Genomic DNA, 17,242 nt, shown 5'->3' on the forward strand with positions numbered 1-17,242 from the left:
CATATTTCAAAGCAAGAATGTCAGTAAAGTCAGGGAAATGTCAGGAAAAAATTTTTTGTCAGGGAAATTAAGAAAATTGTGACTTTTTTCGACTCATTTAAAAAAATTAGTATTGGCGGTGAGTTTCTGCCAATACATTTTCGCGTGAAAACCGTATTGGCAGAAACTCAACGACAATACTATTCGCTCCCTTCCAATACTTTTTTTTTACTGGGTGGAAATTGTAGAAAATAATTGAATTCAGGAAGGGTTATAATTGTTATTTTAAAAAATAATTAAAATCATAAATTTTACTCATTTTCCGTAAACATTCATATTTTCTTGTAAAAAGAATTTTGTCAGGGAAATTAATTTTAATGTCAGTAAATTGTCAGGGAAATTGATTAACTGAAACTTATGATCATCCTGATATCTTTTTTGGAAATATCTTATGATTATATGTCCACGTTGACATTTGCTTTAACACCCCCCTCCCCTTCGTGGACTTTTGATTCACCCCCCGCCCCCCCAAATGTGTCCACGTGGTTTACGGATGGCCCCTTACTATTGTAAACAAATTAAACAACTATTTTACTAATTTTTTCGCTTTCTTTCATTTTGTCTAGTTTACTTTTTACTTTTGTTTTTAATCGAAATTTCAAAAATATTTTTATTTATAAATACCAGTTGTCAATTGTCGTTTTGTTTGAAAATTATCGTAATTATAAAAATTATTATCAGTGTGTTTTACAATATTTGCGAATATTATTATTATTATATTTTATTTAATTTTTGTAATTTTTTTAAAAATAAATTTATAAGATTATATTAATGTTTCTTGTTTGAAGGAAATTCCAGGAAAATTGTGGTGCGAGAAGAGAAAGGGATTTGGAGTGCTTCGACCGAGAGATTTTTATTCTTGACTCACTAAGTTTATAGATGCTTACATAATATGGAAACATAAACTTGACCCATTTTTTTTCTTTCAGAAAATAATCTCTAGCCAATAAATATATTTTAATATTTGTTATTATTATTTTACCATTATTATTGCATATTTTTATTGCTACTTTCTATTTCATTTTTTTTTTATTTTGAATATTTGCAAACCAAATAATAAGTATTAATATTACTTCCTCATGGAAGCATTGTTTTACCGAATATGTTCAAACTCTTTATTATTATTTATTTCTTTATTATTATTAATTATTAATATTATTGTTTATTTTTATTGTTACTATTATATTATTATTATCATTTTTTTAATTCTTTTTATTATACATTGAAATTGAATTGTAATCAAAATTCATTGACCTCTTTTTTTACAGGTTATGTTACAAATGTTTATTAAATAATTCTTTTCCTTATGACTTTCGTCATTTCGATTTATTTCAGGCAGAAAGATAAACGAGGAAAAAAAGTATACGTATATATAATATATATATATACATATATATATATAACAAAATAATGAAATTCAATCTTCAATGGCTTTTAATTTTTATTGGACAATAAATCAAGAAAAAAAATACGACAGTTGCAAAAAAGTTGTGTCAACATAAATTTTTATCCATCTTGACCATTGTTTGGTTAATTAACAATTGCAATCGATTCTTATTCATTTAATTTGAATATCAATTAACTGACAGGTACATACAATATTTTTACTCACATATTATATTAAAATAAACGTTTTTATCAAAAAAAATATATCAAAAATAAAAAAGATAAAAATATAAAATTATTATTATTATTATTATTATTATTATTATTATTATTATTATAAATTTATTGAATTTTTTAACGATTTTTAATTAATGACAATTTTTATTTTTAAAGGTCGATTTTGACGATGGAGAGAAATTTTAAAGAGGAATCCTCGGAGGAATCCCTTTGAATGTGAATGAGAGTTGGTGTAGTGAAGTGGAATCTTTCAAGTTCATTCTCGCGATTATTATCATCAGAATCATCATCATCATTATCATCCTCCTCCTCGTGGTATAAAAGAAAATTGGATAAATTCTGGAGAGCACAAACAATTCGCGAATCCTGAAAGACTCATCTTTAATTTCCGGTGATGTTGAAATTTTGTGAGTTATTGAAGATGATATTTATCAAGGTGATTTTCGTTTGAGAGTTAAAGAAAAATCTCAACTTGACCTAGGACAAGTGGATGACCTTGACATTTGTCGTTGGATGGATAATTAATTTCCGAGTTATTACTCGCTATTTCGAATACATATACACAAGTTCGGCTCAACAGGAAAACCATTTACAACTCGACCATCTTAACATAAACAACCATATTTAAAGAGTGAGTCTCTTCCAATTATTTTTACTTTTTCATTTTTTTCAATTCCAAAAAGTGCAATTTTCAAAAAATTTTCTCTTTTTTCTCTCTCAATTAATCTCCACTTTGAAAATTTAAAGAAAAAGTTTTTTCGAATTTTGAATTTTTTTGCAAAATATTTCATGTAATTCTATGGAATTTTTTTGTGATAAAAATATTTGTGAAAAATTCGAATTCTCAATTCATGTTTCAAAAATAGTTCGTAAAGTTTTTATTTTGCAAAATTTGTATTTAAATAAATTTAAATTATCAAGGTTACTAAATTTTATTAGAAAATAATTGCTCTAATTCTTTAGAGCAAGTAAACATTAGGGTTGATAAAAAAATAAATGTACAATTAATGTGAAATTGTTTAATTAAAATTACAAATTGAAATATTCACGGTTGGCAAGAGAGAGAGAGAGAGAGAGAGAGAGAGAGAGAGAGAGAGAGAGAGAGAAGAAACTGTTCACGATCGAAATTAAAATTTACTTTGACGAGTTCAACAATTTTATCTTAACTTGGCGAAACTGAAATTCTTAATAAAATATATATGCTTTTAAAAAAGATTTACGCATAGGTTTCTTCAAAAAATTTCAACACTCTTTAATGTGCAAGACTTAGTGTAGTTAATTGAAACTCGCCTTAGAAGGATATTGCGCTAACGAAAAGATTTTTTTTCAATTGCACAAATAATTCGTTAGTGAAAGGCTTTAAACAGCTTCTATATTTTGTACCTTTCATTTGCTAATTAAAAGTGGCTTGAAAATTATTTCGTTTTTTTTTGTCGTTTTACATGAACAAAAATACACTCAAGACTTTTATAAACTTTAAAATCTAATTATAAAAATCTCAAACGGTTGAATCATAGTAACAGTTTGTCTGATTCATTTTCTTGTTCTTTTTTTCATTGTTCGGATTTGTTTTGTATTCGCAAATTATACTTTTAAAAAAATAATTTTTTAAATTTTTCTGTGAAGTCGTGTTAATCTAACGTAGTTAAGTTTTAAGAAAATTGTATTTTTTTTAATTTATTGGAATATTTTCAAATTTTTTTACGTTTTAATCTTTCGTTCTTCTTATATTTGCAGAAAAGAATAATTTTTAATTTTGTAGTTAATTAATTATACATTTATTTTTATTAATTGAGTCATTTCACGTCAGAAATATCACGATTTGCAAAGGGTCTGCTGATTTTCGCAAAACTTCGTGGGATTATAGTTCTATATAAGAGACTTCTTTCGCCCAAATTTTTTCAAAAAAAAATTTTAAATTGTTGAAGATACGCCATTTTGAATTTTAATATTAATTTTATAAAATTTTGAATATCTCGGAATATTGTTTATGGATTTTTATAAAATTTACACATTTTTCAGGTAAAAGTATGTACTTTAAAATGCAAATAAAGTTATTTAAAAAAATTTAATTTTTAAATAAAAAAATAAAAAGAAATTTTTTTAAACAATTTTTTGTTTAATATACCGTCACGGCAGGGTGTCTAGCGAGGTCCGTCAAGCTAGAACCTCCACAATAAAATTTTCAATAATCAACTATACCAGATTTTAGGGCTTTTTTAGGGCTATTTTTGGGCAGTAGTGCCAATTTTTGGGCTCCTTTGCATTTTCAGAAAAAAAAATTTTTGGTGGAGGTGCCCACTTGAATCAAGCTAACACCTCCTCTAAACAAAATACAGGAATTTAAAAAAAGTAAAGACGCTATATTTTAGGGCTTTTTTAGGGCTCTCCAAAAATATATTTCCCGAATTTCAAAAATCATCCCTTTCCTAAAAATAACCCCTTTCTTCAAAATAGCGAAATATAAAAAATCAAAATTTCACATATTTGCGATATTTAGCTAAAAAAGATTACTCGGGGGTTTTCGGGGTCGCTAAATCCAAATCCGTTGTTGAAATTTCAAAATTCAAAATGTCGGCTTCAAAATGGCGACCAAAAAAAAATTTTTAAAGTTAACGAATCTGTCTAAAAATGCCTACTCGGGGGTTTTCGAGATCGCTCATTCCAAATCCGTGGTCAAAAATCTAAAATTTAAAATGGCGGCTTCAAACTGGCGAGCAAAAAAATTTTTAAAGTTAACTTTAACTTAATTTTTTTAACTTAATTTAAAAAACTATTTTTAACTCCTAAGCTATAAATATTGCCAATTTTCAAATCCTTTTACACAATTTTTATTCTTTTACCTCCTAATTTGTACCAATATTTTTGGGCTCTTCTAAAACACTAGCCCCAATTTTTGGGCTTCATTTAAAGTGTTTTAGAAGAGCCCAAAAATATTGGGACAAATTATGAGGTAGGAGAATAAAAATAGAGTAAAAGGATTTTAAAATTAGCTAAATTTATAGCTTTAGGGTTGTTATTAGTTTTTTAACTCTCCATCCGTCGCACCTTTTTTTGTAACGCGATCCGTCGCAGGTGAGGGAAATTCTCACCATCATAAATTAGTCTAAACTTGTTCTAAAATGCCAAATTTTTTTTTGAATGTTCATTAGAATTTCTTAACAACCTATTGGCAGTAAAATTAACTTTTATTTCCTGTTAATTATTTAAATAAAAAATTAATGACAAATGAAATCGAGTATACGCGGTCAGTCGCATGGTGAGAAGTTCCCTCACTTCGCGTCAAAAATCCCCGACATTTACTGCTTTCAAATTCAATAACAAAGAAATTAAAATATAAAAAAACACCAAAATTGTTTTAATGTAAAGAAGAAGAGTGCCGTAAAAGGTACTGAGAATATGAAATTATAATTTTTTGTATTTTAAAAGTTATAAATAAAAAAAGAAACTGGGTGAGGGAAATTCTCACCATGCGACGGATGGAGGGTTAAATTGAACATTTTGAATTTTGAAATTTCGACAACGGATTTGGATTTAGCGACCCCGAAAACCCCCGAGTAATCTTTTTTAGCTAAATATCGCAAATAGGTGAAATTTTGATTTTTTATATTTCGCTATTTTGAAGAAAGGGGTTATTTTTAGGAAAGAGATGATTTTTGAAATTCGGGAAATATATTTTTGGAGAGCCCTAAAAAAGCCCTAAAATATAGCGTCTTTACTTTTTTTAAATTCCTGTATTTTGTTTAGAGGAGGTGTTAGCTTGATTCAAGTGGGCACCTCCACCAAAAATTTTTTTTTTCTGAAAATGCAAAGGAGCCCAAAAATTGGCACTACTGCCCAAAAATAGCCCTAAAAAAGCCCTAAAATCTGGTATAGTTGATTATTGAAAATTTTATTGTGGAGGTTCTAGCTTGACGGACCTATAGAAACTTCAAAACCTTTTGCCATGTCAAAAAACGAGATATTGTGGTTGACATTTTTTATTTTTAACATAAACGCATGGAAAAGTGAAAGTTTGAACTTGAATAAGTCAAAATTTAGCATCGCAAAGGGTTTTGAAATTTTTACCACATTTAAAGGGCACCAAAAGAAACATTTCCTCAAAATTTGAAGAAAATAAATTTTTACAAGAGTAGAAGCCAGAGAACTACCTTCAGTCTTATATTTTTCAAAAATGAAAAAATCATATATTATAAGTATATGTATAGGCAATTTCACGTTAAATTTCAGTCCACATTTTCAATTAGGATAAAAATATATTATTGTAAATCTATTTTTTCATTTTTTATAGGTAACCAAATTTTTGGATTTTTAAAAGTAGACTCTAAAATCTATAACTCTAAAACTATTGAATTTAGAAAACTTATCTAATACATACTTACAAATAATAAGGATAGTTTGCAAAAAATATTTTGGTCCCCCTATAGAATAGAAAAATAAAGGATATACGTATACCTTTTTTCTAAAAGGAATAAATAAAATATAAAGTAAAGAAGAAGGAAATCTTTACCTTTCTTTACTTTATTATACTTGGCTTAAAATGAAAAAGGAGTTATACACTCCATATACTATAAATAAAATATACTTGTGACGTAGAATTGACCGTATATTATTATTATTTATATAATTGTTGCATACATTTTTAACATTTTAAAGTCTTCAATTAAAAGTTTAATTATAAATCCTAATATTTTTAACTTATTGCAGTTGAACCTCAGTGACTTTTAATGTAAATATCTAAAAGAAGACATAAATGCCATTGGGTATTGCAAAATAATTCCGAAACAATCATTTATCCACAAATATAAAAAAAATAATTGCAATTTCTATTATTTGAACTTTTGATTATCTGAACCAGATCCTGCCTGAATTAGTTCGTATAATTCAGTTTCTACTGTATTTAAAAAATTATGAAATTTTAATAGTATAGTCATTAATGTCTTAAAAATAAATCCGGGAATAATTTAGTTTTAGGTCCGGGAAATCCGGGATTTTGCCGGGAATTTGAAAATCATAATTCGCTAGACACCCTGTATACCCCCACAGCACCGAAAATTTCCTAAAAATTTATTAAATATTTACTTGCAATATTCGGTATATTATAATTATATTTATAATTAGGCGAAAATGTAATTTACATGTTCAGGATAGTTTCGCGCTAAACATTTATTTAATCGGGACATTTAAATCTTTACACAACTTTCAATAAACATTGTAATTACATATTCCGAACATTGCAAGTAAATATTTAATAAATTTTTAGGAAAGTTTCGGTGCTGTGGGGGTATTTGGATTCCTTATGAATTCACCTTTAATTTCATAAAAAAAATTGATGGAGACTTAACTGAGTCCGGAGATATTAAAGTTTTTGTAAAAAATAGGCCTAGTTGCAGCAGCAATGCACGACTACGGTAACGTATTACGCGACTTGTGCAGTATGGTGCTATGGCACGGCGACGCTTTTTTTTACAAAAATTTCAATATCTCCAGACCCAGTTGAGTTTCCATCAATTTTTTTTATGAAATTTGGTGAAAAGAAGTATCTTATATAGAACTATAATCCCACGAAGTTTTGCGCAAATCGGCATACCCTATGCAAATCGTGATATTTCTGGCGTGAAATGCCTCAATTGAAAATATAATTTTATTTGCCTGCATTTGGAATTTTTTGATTTATTTAAAATATTGCTTTATTTGGAATTTTGGCTTTATTTTTGAAAAATTAATTATTTTCTCTTGTGATTAGTAAAATATACATCTATTTTGATTGTTTTTCAGAATGTTGGTAAGGAAATTAGCGTACCTCACGTTATTTTTATTATTTGATAATAAAGTAAAATGTGAAACTGGCGATGATGTTGAGGTTACAACTACAACAGATGATGGAGATTCTGACCCATATACGGAATTGTACATAGATAATAGAATTGATGAAATTCCCACATACGTTCCGCCGGCGGAAAAATTGATAAAAAGTCTCGTCACAGGATTGGGAATTTTAACAGGAAAAAATGGCGGTGATTCTAATAGAAGAAGTGGAATGGACAACCTATTCAGTGAAATAACAAGACCGTTTACAAGTATTTTTAATCGTAATAAAAAAAGCGAGGAAAGATCAGTGAGAAGTACTGGATTCGGAGATATTCTTAATTTAATAACAGATCATTTTCACGCCATTTATCCGGGTAAAAATTGAATCGTCAATTACAATAAATATTCAAATAATTTTTATTAAAATGTATTTATTCTTTTAATGATTATTTTTCGTTTATTTTTCTTTTTTCACTTTTTTGTTTTATTTATTTTTATACTTTTTACTCGTTCTATTTTTTTAATTTTCTTATTTTTTTTACTTATTTGTTTTATTTTTTTTAATATATTATTTTTATTTATTTTATATTCTTTTTTCATATTTTTTTTACTTATTTTTTTAACATCCTTCTTATTAACATCCTTCAAAATTAAAGGATAAAACAACTACTTTAAAATTAATTGATCAGAATGACCAATTCAATTTAAAGTAGTTTTTTAAATTTAACTCTTAAAAGATGAAGAGATTGACACAAAATATTGAGACAGATCGCTTTGGAATTAATCTCAAAAAATCCTTCATTTTTAATTCAGAATTCCTAAAATGCAAATTATACAGGAAGTTACGCCGAAGTTTTTCGAGTGGAAAAAAAATCTTTCAAGAATAAATTTTTTCTTTAAATTCCAATTCTTAAATCACAAGTGCAGAAAAAGTGTTCTTTTTTGTAAATTATGGAAATAATTCGTGTACACATTCCATTGGTTTGACGTATTTAACTCATAACTTTAAAATGTTATAAAATTTTAAAAAATTGATTCTTTTTGGATAAATGATAAATTACAAGTATATTTGCATAATAAATGTTATCACTAATGAGAAGAAAAAAAAGAAACCGTTAGAAAGTTGTTTTTAAAATTTTTTGATTGCATTGAGTATGTCATTAAATAAATTTATTATCTTTACTAGTTTTAATTAAATTTTAGGTACCTACAAATTTTGTATATAAAAAATGAATTAAATTTTAATTAAATTTACTTTTATTGTATTAAATTACAGTTTATTATTTTTTTATATTGTTATACACATTGGAAAAAACTAGAAAATTTAATTTTTATTTCTATTTAAAATATTTAAAATTTATTTTTTCAGGTACTTTATGGTGTGGTGCAGGTCATTCAGCATCAAGTCCTGAAGAAGTTGGTTTCTTTAAAGTCACTGACGCTTGTTGTAGGAGTCACGATAATTGTCGTTATTCCCTACGAGCGGGAAGATCAGAAAAGGGTCTTCGTAACGATGGTGTATTCACCAGGCAAGTTTTCAAATTATTTATTCATTTAAAAAATTTTAATTCTTTAATGCAAGTTTTTGAAATTACAAAAAAATTTATTGCATTTCAATAAGTTACAAGTTTACAAAAAAATTTATAGAATAAGTATTTGAGGAATAATTGAGAATGAATTTTTATATTTTGTTCTAAAAACTTTTCAGATCCCATTGCATTTGTGACGAAGAATTTTACGATTGTTTAAAAAAAGCTCATTCTGTGATAGCCACAAAAATTGGAATAACTTATTTCAATATTTTGAGACCTCAATGTTTCAAGGAGGAATATCCTGCAACTTGCCTTAAATATGGACAGTGAGTCGTTATTTAATTTTATTGATTTCTTAATTTTATTAATAACAAAATTTTTGCTTTCAATCGATATTTAATTAACAGATTTTTTTCAAAACTTTTCCTTCAATTTGTTTTAAAAAATGAAAAAAGAAAATTATAATTGAAAATTATTTTATTTGAATATTTATATTCATATTTATTATTAATATTAATGTATATTTTAATTTGATCTTGATATTATTTTCTTTTATTTTTGTTAGCTTATAATTAAAGTAAGTATATTGTTTGTTTTTTTACAAAAAAAGAAAATGTTGTGTAAAGAATGTTTTACAAAAAAACTTCTGCATGTATTTTGTGTAAATTATTTGCGCATTTTTTTTCGTTTGTTTAAAAGATAAGTGTTGATTATATTATTCTTTTTCCAGTTTACGAATTGCAAGAAGCAAATGTAAAGAATATGAAATCGACACTTCACAAAATATGACCATGCAATGGTTTGACAATCCAGATTTTTTGTGAGAAAAAAACTGGAGCGCTTTAATTCCTCTGACAAATTGTGCTAAATTGAATTTACATTATAAATGATAATTACTGTTATTATACAAATTAAAATAAGTATCTATAAATATCAATAAATTTAAATAAATTATGAAATATAAACTACTTTTTTCAAACGAATAATTTGCATAACATTCTTTGAGATTTTAATTTATTTATTTGAATGAATTAAGTAATTTATTTTTTTTTTACTTTTTAATTAATCATTTAATTTAAGTTGTCTAATTTTTTCTTAATTATTTACTTATTAATTAATATATTTGACCATTTTATTAAGATTTATATTTTTCAATTCACTTTGTCAGAAAGTTTTTTTTCCTTTTGAAAAAGGGAAAATTGTACGGTAATTATTAATTCAGTTTAGAGATACACAATTAAACTTTTTCTTGTTACTGGAGAGTATTTGATAAGTACTTTTCTAAAACTATATTCAATTTTTTTCTTATATAAATATTGTGTATAAAACTAATTTTATTTTCAGGTAAAATATTATAATGGAAAGTATAATTTTTCAAAGGAACGATAAAATTAAGGAAGATGAATAATTTTCGGATGGTGTAAGAAGCAAATCAGCTTAGTCCAAACTGGAATAATTCAAGTTTTCTGAGCACTTTCATTTCAAATCTTTCGGGAGAATTCCTCTTTTGATGATATGAGGTATAGTCTTCGGAACCATTCTATAATTTAAATTTAAATTACATTATCAATTATATTAAAAAGCAACATTATGTTTCCATAATTTAATATTCGTAATTCAATAATTAAATATTAATAAATCAAGGAGTTCTTTTGTATTGTAAATTATAAATTCTAAGGTCGTAAAACCTTAAATTTTAAAAGTTTCCTTAGATATTCTCCAGATATTGAAACATAACTTTTATATTTTTATATTCAATTGAAAAATTAAACTGGTTTTTTGAACTACTATATTTATTAAAATATTTTTTAAACTACATTTTTTTAAATAAACGTTTTTTGTCATAAGGCTTGATCTCTTTAAAGTTAAATAGCAACAATTAGTTAATGACGGATTAAAACAAAATAATTCTCTTCACTGATAAACTTCTAATCGTCACGAAAAATTCACTCCCCTTGACATTAATTTTGTGAATATAATTGTTGCAAAATAGCCCAAAACGTTTGTTGAAAAAAATATATCTTGAAGAATATTTTTAAAAACTTTATTTTGTTTGAAAAATATATTTTTTATAAAAAAAATTTCATGAAAAAATATATTTCTCATAAAAAATACCTATATTTTTATAAAAAATCAATAATGTGCATGTATGTATGTATGTACATGTACATCAATTTTATTTAATTAGTAAAAAGTTCTGTTAAAACAAACTTTTCTGAAATTATTTTTCTTTTTTTGTATCATTTTTAAAAATATTTGTAATTGAAACTAAATTTTTAATTTAAAAAAAGTTTTAAAACTTTTGCTTGTGATTTAATAGTGTAAGTAATGTAAATGACTTTAAAGAATATTAATGAAACTTACGCTATGCAGTCGATAATTGGACAAACCGAGAGACATAATGTGCAACCTGTACAATCATCAGTCACTTTTGGAATATGGGTTTCCGAATCAAATGTAATTGCTTGATAGCCAGAGTCAGCACAAGTCATGTAGCATTTTCCACAATTTATACACATGTCCTTAAAGAAAAATTAGATTAATTGGATTAATTTTTAATTTTATTATTTTCATTAATTAAAAATGATAATTGTGTGCTTTAATAATAATTAATAATACTTAACTATTGAGCAGCTCGATCGTAGAAGGCACGTACATTTTTCTCAGCCGAAATCTGAGTCCCCTGGACACTCAAAATTCAATTTCTGAATTTAAATGTTTTAAATACACATCCTTATAGAAAATTTCATTGCGCACCTTTTTTTCTTATGAAATTTTTTTCTATCTATTTCCGTTTTCGAAATATTTGGGAAAAATTGTAATCGTAAAAATCATAAACTACAATTTTCACGGTTCTTGTTTAACGGGCGAATTTTGAGTAACAGAGAACATCCAGTGAGAAAGTTGTTAAACGAGATCCGTAAAGATTGTAGTTCATGACTTTTACATTAATAAAGACAAAAATTAATATCATTTTCTTTTTGTTTCATTGAACATTTTTTAAAATTGTCTGAAATATCGCGAGTTGAAGTGAAATTAAAGTGATTAAATTTTCAGTTTTCAAAAAAACAGTTTTTCCCAAATATTTCGAAAACAGAAATAGATAGAAAAAAATTTCATAAGATGAAAAGGTGCGTAATGAAATTTTCTATAAAGATGTGTATTTAAAACATTTAAATTCAGAAGTTGAATTTTCAATGTCTAGAAGACTTAGATTTCGGCCGAGAAAAGTTTACGTGTCCTTCTACGATCCAGCGGCTCTATTATTATTTATCATTATCTAAAATTTTAATAAAATTTTTCAAATCAATTCAATTACTTTCAAAAATTTTAATGAAATTCTTTACAAGAATTCGAGGAGGAATTAGATTGTTTAAAAAAGTTGAAATAAAATTCTGTCAATGAAAGGAATTTAATTAATCCCTAAAACTTTAACTAAATTCAATAATAAAATTTTTAATAATTGAAGCTCCGGATCTTAAAAGGGCACTTTCAGCATTGACTTTAAATAGTAAAAGTGACCTTTTAAGATCCGGAGCCTCAATTATTAACAAACACGATTAGATTAAAAACTTAAAAAAATTCTTTCTAAATTCCAATTACTTTCAAAAATTTTCAATTAAAATATATTCTCTTTTATGTTATTACTCGTTGTATTCTGATAATCTCTCCGCAATAATTTGAAATTAGTTTTTGCCTGATTCTTTATTTTTGAACTTTTTAAATAACTTTTTTTAAATGTTTAGAATTTTAGAATTAATGTATTAAAAATCATATTCTTGCGAAGTATTTATCAAAAAAATTTGAAAATAATTGAATTACTTTTAAGGATTTTATCGAAATTTTTGAAAGTATGTAATTGAATTCATTATAGACGCTTTATTAAAATTCTTTTGAAAATAATTGAATTCTCGCAAATAATTTTATTATTTATGAAACTAATCGAATTCTTCCAGAGAATGTTATTTAAATTTTTGAAAATAATTCAATTTATGGGAAGAATTTAATTAAAAAATTTTGAAATTAATTTAATTGTTTTTAAGAAGTAATTTGAATTTTTTTTTCAAATAATTGAGTTTCTTAAACAATTTTTATTTAAACTTTTGAAAGTAATTGAATTTAAAGAAGAATTTTTTTAAATATTTAAATATAATCCAGCTTACAAATAATTGTAATTAATAGGTACCTAATTTTAGTATTAAATTTTATTAAAAATATTGATAGAAAAGTAAATTCCTTTATAGCAATTTTATTAAAGTCTTCGTAAATAATTAAATTTTTTGAAGAATTTCTTTAAATTTCTTGAAAATAATGTAGTTTTTTAGAATAACTTTAATTGAAAATTTTGAAAATAATTAACATCTACAAAAAAATGTTATCAAACTTTAAAGTAACCGCTGCCAAGTTGTACATTTTTATAATTTTGGTGTTCGTTTCATGAACACTTTGCTTCCTCATAGAAATAATAATAATTGAAATATAAAAATTAATTTTTATAAAAGAGTTAAAAATAATTAAATCTTGGTCCAAAAAATATGTTTTTGTATATTCTGTAAGATGGTTATAATAGTTTAATAATTACACATAAATTAATAAACAAGAATGTTAAAAAAAATGATATTTTCCACAATTTTTGATTTTTCAAATACCAATAATTTGATAATTTTTTACCGAATCAGGTTCAAAAATTGGTCAATCGAAGCCTTTTTTAATGCTCTACAAGTTGGTAATAATACTTTTAAAGTTACACTACCGTCCGTGAGTATCAGGACGCCCCTTTTTTCATGAGTAGAAAAATGCTTAAAACGTAGAAAATAAGAATGACAACAATTTTTCGTATTTTTTTCCTTAAAGCTAATGAAATTATGAAAAGACTGACACCTGATCGAAGAATTTTCGTTGACTATTCTGTCAGATACAGAAAAAATACTGGATTTTGCATGCTTTTCGTAATTTTTTAATTTCTCGAAAACTAATTAACTTTTTTTAGCGTTCTTGGTCTTGTTTCAATCTCTATTCAATGCAGAATCTATATTAATTAATGGTATTGTGATATAAATTTTTCCAAAAAAATTTGACACTGTGAAAGTCGGATAAAAAAATTTTAAAAAACAGATTGACACTTTTTCACAAAAAAAAAAATTTTTTTAAATTAAATAATTAACTTTATTAAAGTCTGTGGTTTTTCATTCTGTCCGTTCGCAGTATGAAGTTAGTTGTTAGTTATCATTTGCGAATTATTATCATGATTTTTTTGTTTGTTTATATTTTTCGTGATGTTTTGACATTTCCGATGTTATGTTATGCGGTAGTGCGGGTGTTTTTAAAAAACGTTAAATTGTGACAAGAATTATTGTGTTTGAAAAATCGTGGAAAAATATCTGGTATCAGGCGAGAGGTTACCGTTTTCAGTGGAAAAAAAACTGTAGATTGGTAAATTCTAATTATTAATTAAAATTTTCTTCTTAATTAAATCATTTATATTATTTCATTTTATTTTGTTAAATAAAAATCTCAAAATAACTTAAAAACAAATTTTATTCGTATATCTTATTATTATTATTATTATTATTTTTTTTTTATTTATAATTATAATTGATAATATTTATTGTATTTTGATTTATTATTATTATTGAAAATTTTATGCATTTTTAAAATCTAAAAAAACTGAAATATCGAATTGTCAATAAAAGTTGTATTATTTTCAATTTTCAACGATTATTAATTTTAATTAAAAAATTCAATTTTCCTGAATCAATAAAAAATATCGTTCTAAATTTTATTACATTGGTCGTTTTCGTAAATTACTATTCAATAATATTAATTATTCAAAATAATTAATTTTTTAATATTTAATTTTTCAAAAATTTAATTAATCTTCAATTATTAACTTATACAGTGCAGGATCTAGAGTCTAAATTTTTTGGGAAGAGCGATCCCTTTAGTGTGTGCTTTTTTTGATTGCTATTATGAGTGATAATAGCTCCTGGTTCTTTTATGTTTAAAAAATTGTTCGAAATAATTAATTTTTCAAAAATGAAAAAAAAAAATTCAATTGTTTCAAATTTTAATTAATTTTAAAAAAATGATTTTACACAAAAAATTTATTTATTTTTAAAAATAATTGCAATTCAAAATCTATTTGAATTTAGTATTTTAATAAATTACTTTTTTTATTATGTTAAAAATAAATTGTTTTTTTAAATATTTTATTAATTTTTTACAATATTTGAATTTTAAATAATTCAAAAGTCAATTATTAATTATTCAAAAATAAATCAAACAATTTTAATTAATTCAAAAATAAATTATTCTGTTTTTAATAAAAATTTAATTATTTTGAAATCATTGAAAAATGTAATTGTTCAAAATAATAATTAATTATTCAAATATCAAAAATACAATTAATTCAAAATTAAATTATTTCATTTTAAATAAAAAATTGAAATTAATTTATTGGCACTTACGTAAAAAATAAACGTATTTCTGTGTGTGTTTGTGTGTAGAATTAACTTATAAGTGCTTTCTTTTGCAAGAATTAAACTTATCGTTATCTTCTGTTCAAATAAAATATAAAATGTTAACGTTTTTTTTAACACAATATTATAGAAAATAGATTTTCTAAAAAGAAAAAAAAATAATGAACTTAAAAAAAATACTTTAGGCACCGCCTTTCATTTCAACTATTCAAATACTATCAAGTCTTTTAAAGACTATATAAAGTCTTCAAATCATGAAAAATACATAATAAAAAATTGAATTATTCCGAAATAAAATTCAAAAATCAACAAAACAATCAATTTACAATTAGGGCCATTTGGGGTAATTGTAAACAAGGGATAAATGTAAACAATAGATGTTTCAACTAAATTTACAAATTTAAAAATTAGTTTTAAAAACTTGAAAAAAATTGTTCATAAATTTAAATTACTTTAAAAATATCCAATTAAAATTATTAAAGAAACACAATTATTAAACAAAAAATAAAAAATAATTCTTCAGAAAAATTTAATTAGGGTTTCCAAAATTGATTTAATGATTTTTAGCGAAAATTGAATTATTTTCATAAATAATGACATTTTTTGAAGAAATTCAATGATTCTCAAATTTTTTGCAAGAATTTAAATGAAATTCAATATATTAATTTTAATTAAAGAGGCATTTCACGTCAGAAATATCACGATTTGCAAAGGGTATGCCGATTTTCGCAAAAGTTTGTGGGATTATAGTTCTATATAAGAGACTTCTTTCCCCCAAATTTTTTCAAAAAAAATTCAAAATTGTTGAAGATACGCCATTTTGAATTTTAATATTAATTTTATAAAATTTTGAATATCTCGGAATATTGTTTATGGATTTTTATGAAATTTACACATTTTTCAGGTAAAAGTATGTACTTTAAAATGCAAATAAAGTTAATAAAAAAAAAATTAATTTTTAAATAAAAAATTAAAAAAAATTTTTTAAAACAATTTTTTGTTTATTTACTCCTCTCTGAGAAAAATGTTATTAACATATTTGGATTCCTTATGAATTCACCTTTAATTTCATAAAAAAAAATTGATGGAGACTCAACTGGTTCCAGAGATATTGAATTTTTTGTAAAAAAATAGTCATAGTTACAGCAGCAATGCACGACTGCGGTAACGTACTACGCGACTTGTGCAGTATGGTGCTATGGCGCGGCGACGCTTTTTTTTACAAAAAATTCAATATCTCCGGAACCAGTTGAGTCTCCATCAATTTTTTTTTATGAAATTAAAGGTGAATTCATAAGGAATCCAAATATGTTAATAACATTTTTCTCAGAGAGGAGTAAATAAACAAAAAATTGTTTTAAAAAATTTTTTTTAATTTTTTATTTAAAAATTAATTTTTTTTTTATTAACTTTATTTGCATTTTAAAGTACATACTTTTACCTGAAAAATGTGTAAATTTCATAAAAATCCATAAACAATATTCCGAGATATTCAAAATTTTATAAAATTAATATTAAAATTCAAAATGGCGTATCTTCAACAATTTTGAATTTTTTTTGAAAAAATTTAGGGGAAAGAAGTCTCTTATATAGAACTATAATCCCACGAAGTTTTGCGAAAATCGGCATACCCTTTGCAAATCGTGATATTTCTGACGTGAAATGCCTCTAAAATTAAAAATATTGAAACATAAAATTATTAAAGAAGATAGGAAACAAAAAAGTAAATTACAACTAAATCAAAGAAGATAGAAGAAG

The 17,242-nt window shown here is 24.4% G+C and overlaps 2 protein-coding genes across 5 annotated transcripts in view; one reads left to right on the forward strand and one right to left on the reverse strand.

Annotated features, from left to right (window-relative positions):
• Positions 1–1,392: 1,392 nt before the first annotated feature.
• Positions 1,393–9,994, forward strand: LOC122499778. Its single transcript, XM_043608288.1, has 6 exons — positions 1,393–1,628; positions 1,819–2,293; positions 7,441–7,847; positions 8,843–9,002; positions 9,182–9,331; positions 9,736–9,994. Exons 3-6 carry the CDS (start codon positions 7,442–7,444, stop codon positions 9,827–9,829), a joined length of 810 nt encoding a protein of 269 aa, XP_043464223.1. The 5' UTR covers positions 1,393–1,628; positions 1,819–2,293; position 7,441; the 3' UTR covers positions 9,830–9,994.
• A 325-nt stretch (positions 9,995–10,319) lies between these two features.
• Positions 10,320–17,242, reverse strand: part of LOC122499775 (dihydropyrimidine dehydrogenase [NADP(+)]) — a 258,962-nt gene continuing 252,039 nt past the window's right edge. For all 4 annotated transcript variants that reach the window (XM_043608280.1, XM_043608282.1, XM_043608283.1 and 1 more), the window contains 2 exons: positions 11,370–11,527; positions 10,320–10,545 (listed from right to left, as the gene is read on the reverse strand). In XM_043608280.1, coding sequence (XP_043464215.1) covers positions 10,482–10,545; positions 11,370–11,527 — 222 coding nt within the window. In that variant the 3' untranslated portion in view covers positions 10,320–10,481. The remainder of the gene's footprint in view (positions 10,546–11,369; positions 11,528–17,242) is intronic.

This window comes from Leptopilina heterotoma, unplaced genomic scaffold, assembly GCF_015476425.1.
Source record: "Leptopilina heterotoma isolate Lh14 unplaced genomic scaffold, ASM1547642v1 Lhet_176, whole genome shotgun sequence".
Classification (NCBI taxonomy): domain Eukaryota; kingdom Metazoa; phylum Arthropoda; class Insecta; order Hymenoptera; family Figitidae; genus Leptopilina; species Leptopilina heterotoma.

Coding starts and splice junctions, on each gene's coding strand:
- LOC122499778 (XM_043608288.1), top strand. CDS start 7,442: ATGTTGGTAAGGAAATTAGCGTACCTCACGTTATTTTTATTATTTGAT. Junction 9,003..9,181: donor AACGATGGTGTATTCACCAG/GCAAGTTTTCAA, acceptor AAAACTTTTCAG/ATCCCATTGCATTTGTGACG. Junction 9,332..9,735: donor ACTTGCCTTAAATATGGACA/GTGAGTCGTTAT, acceptor TTCTTTTTCCAG/TTTACGAATTGCAAGAAGCA.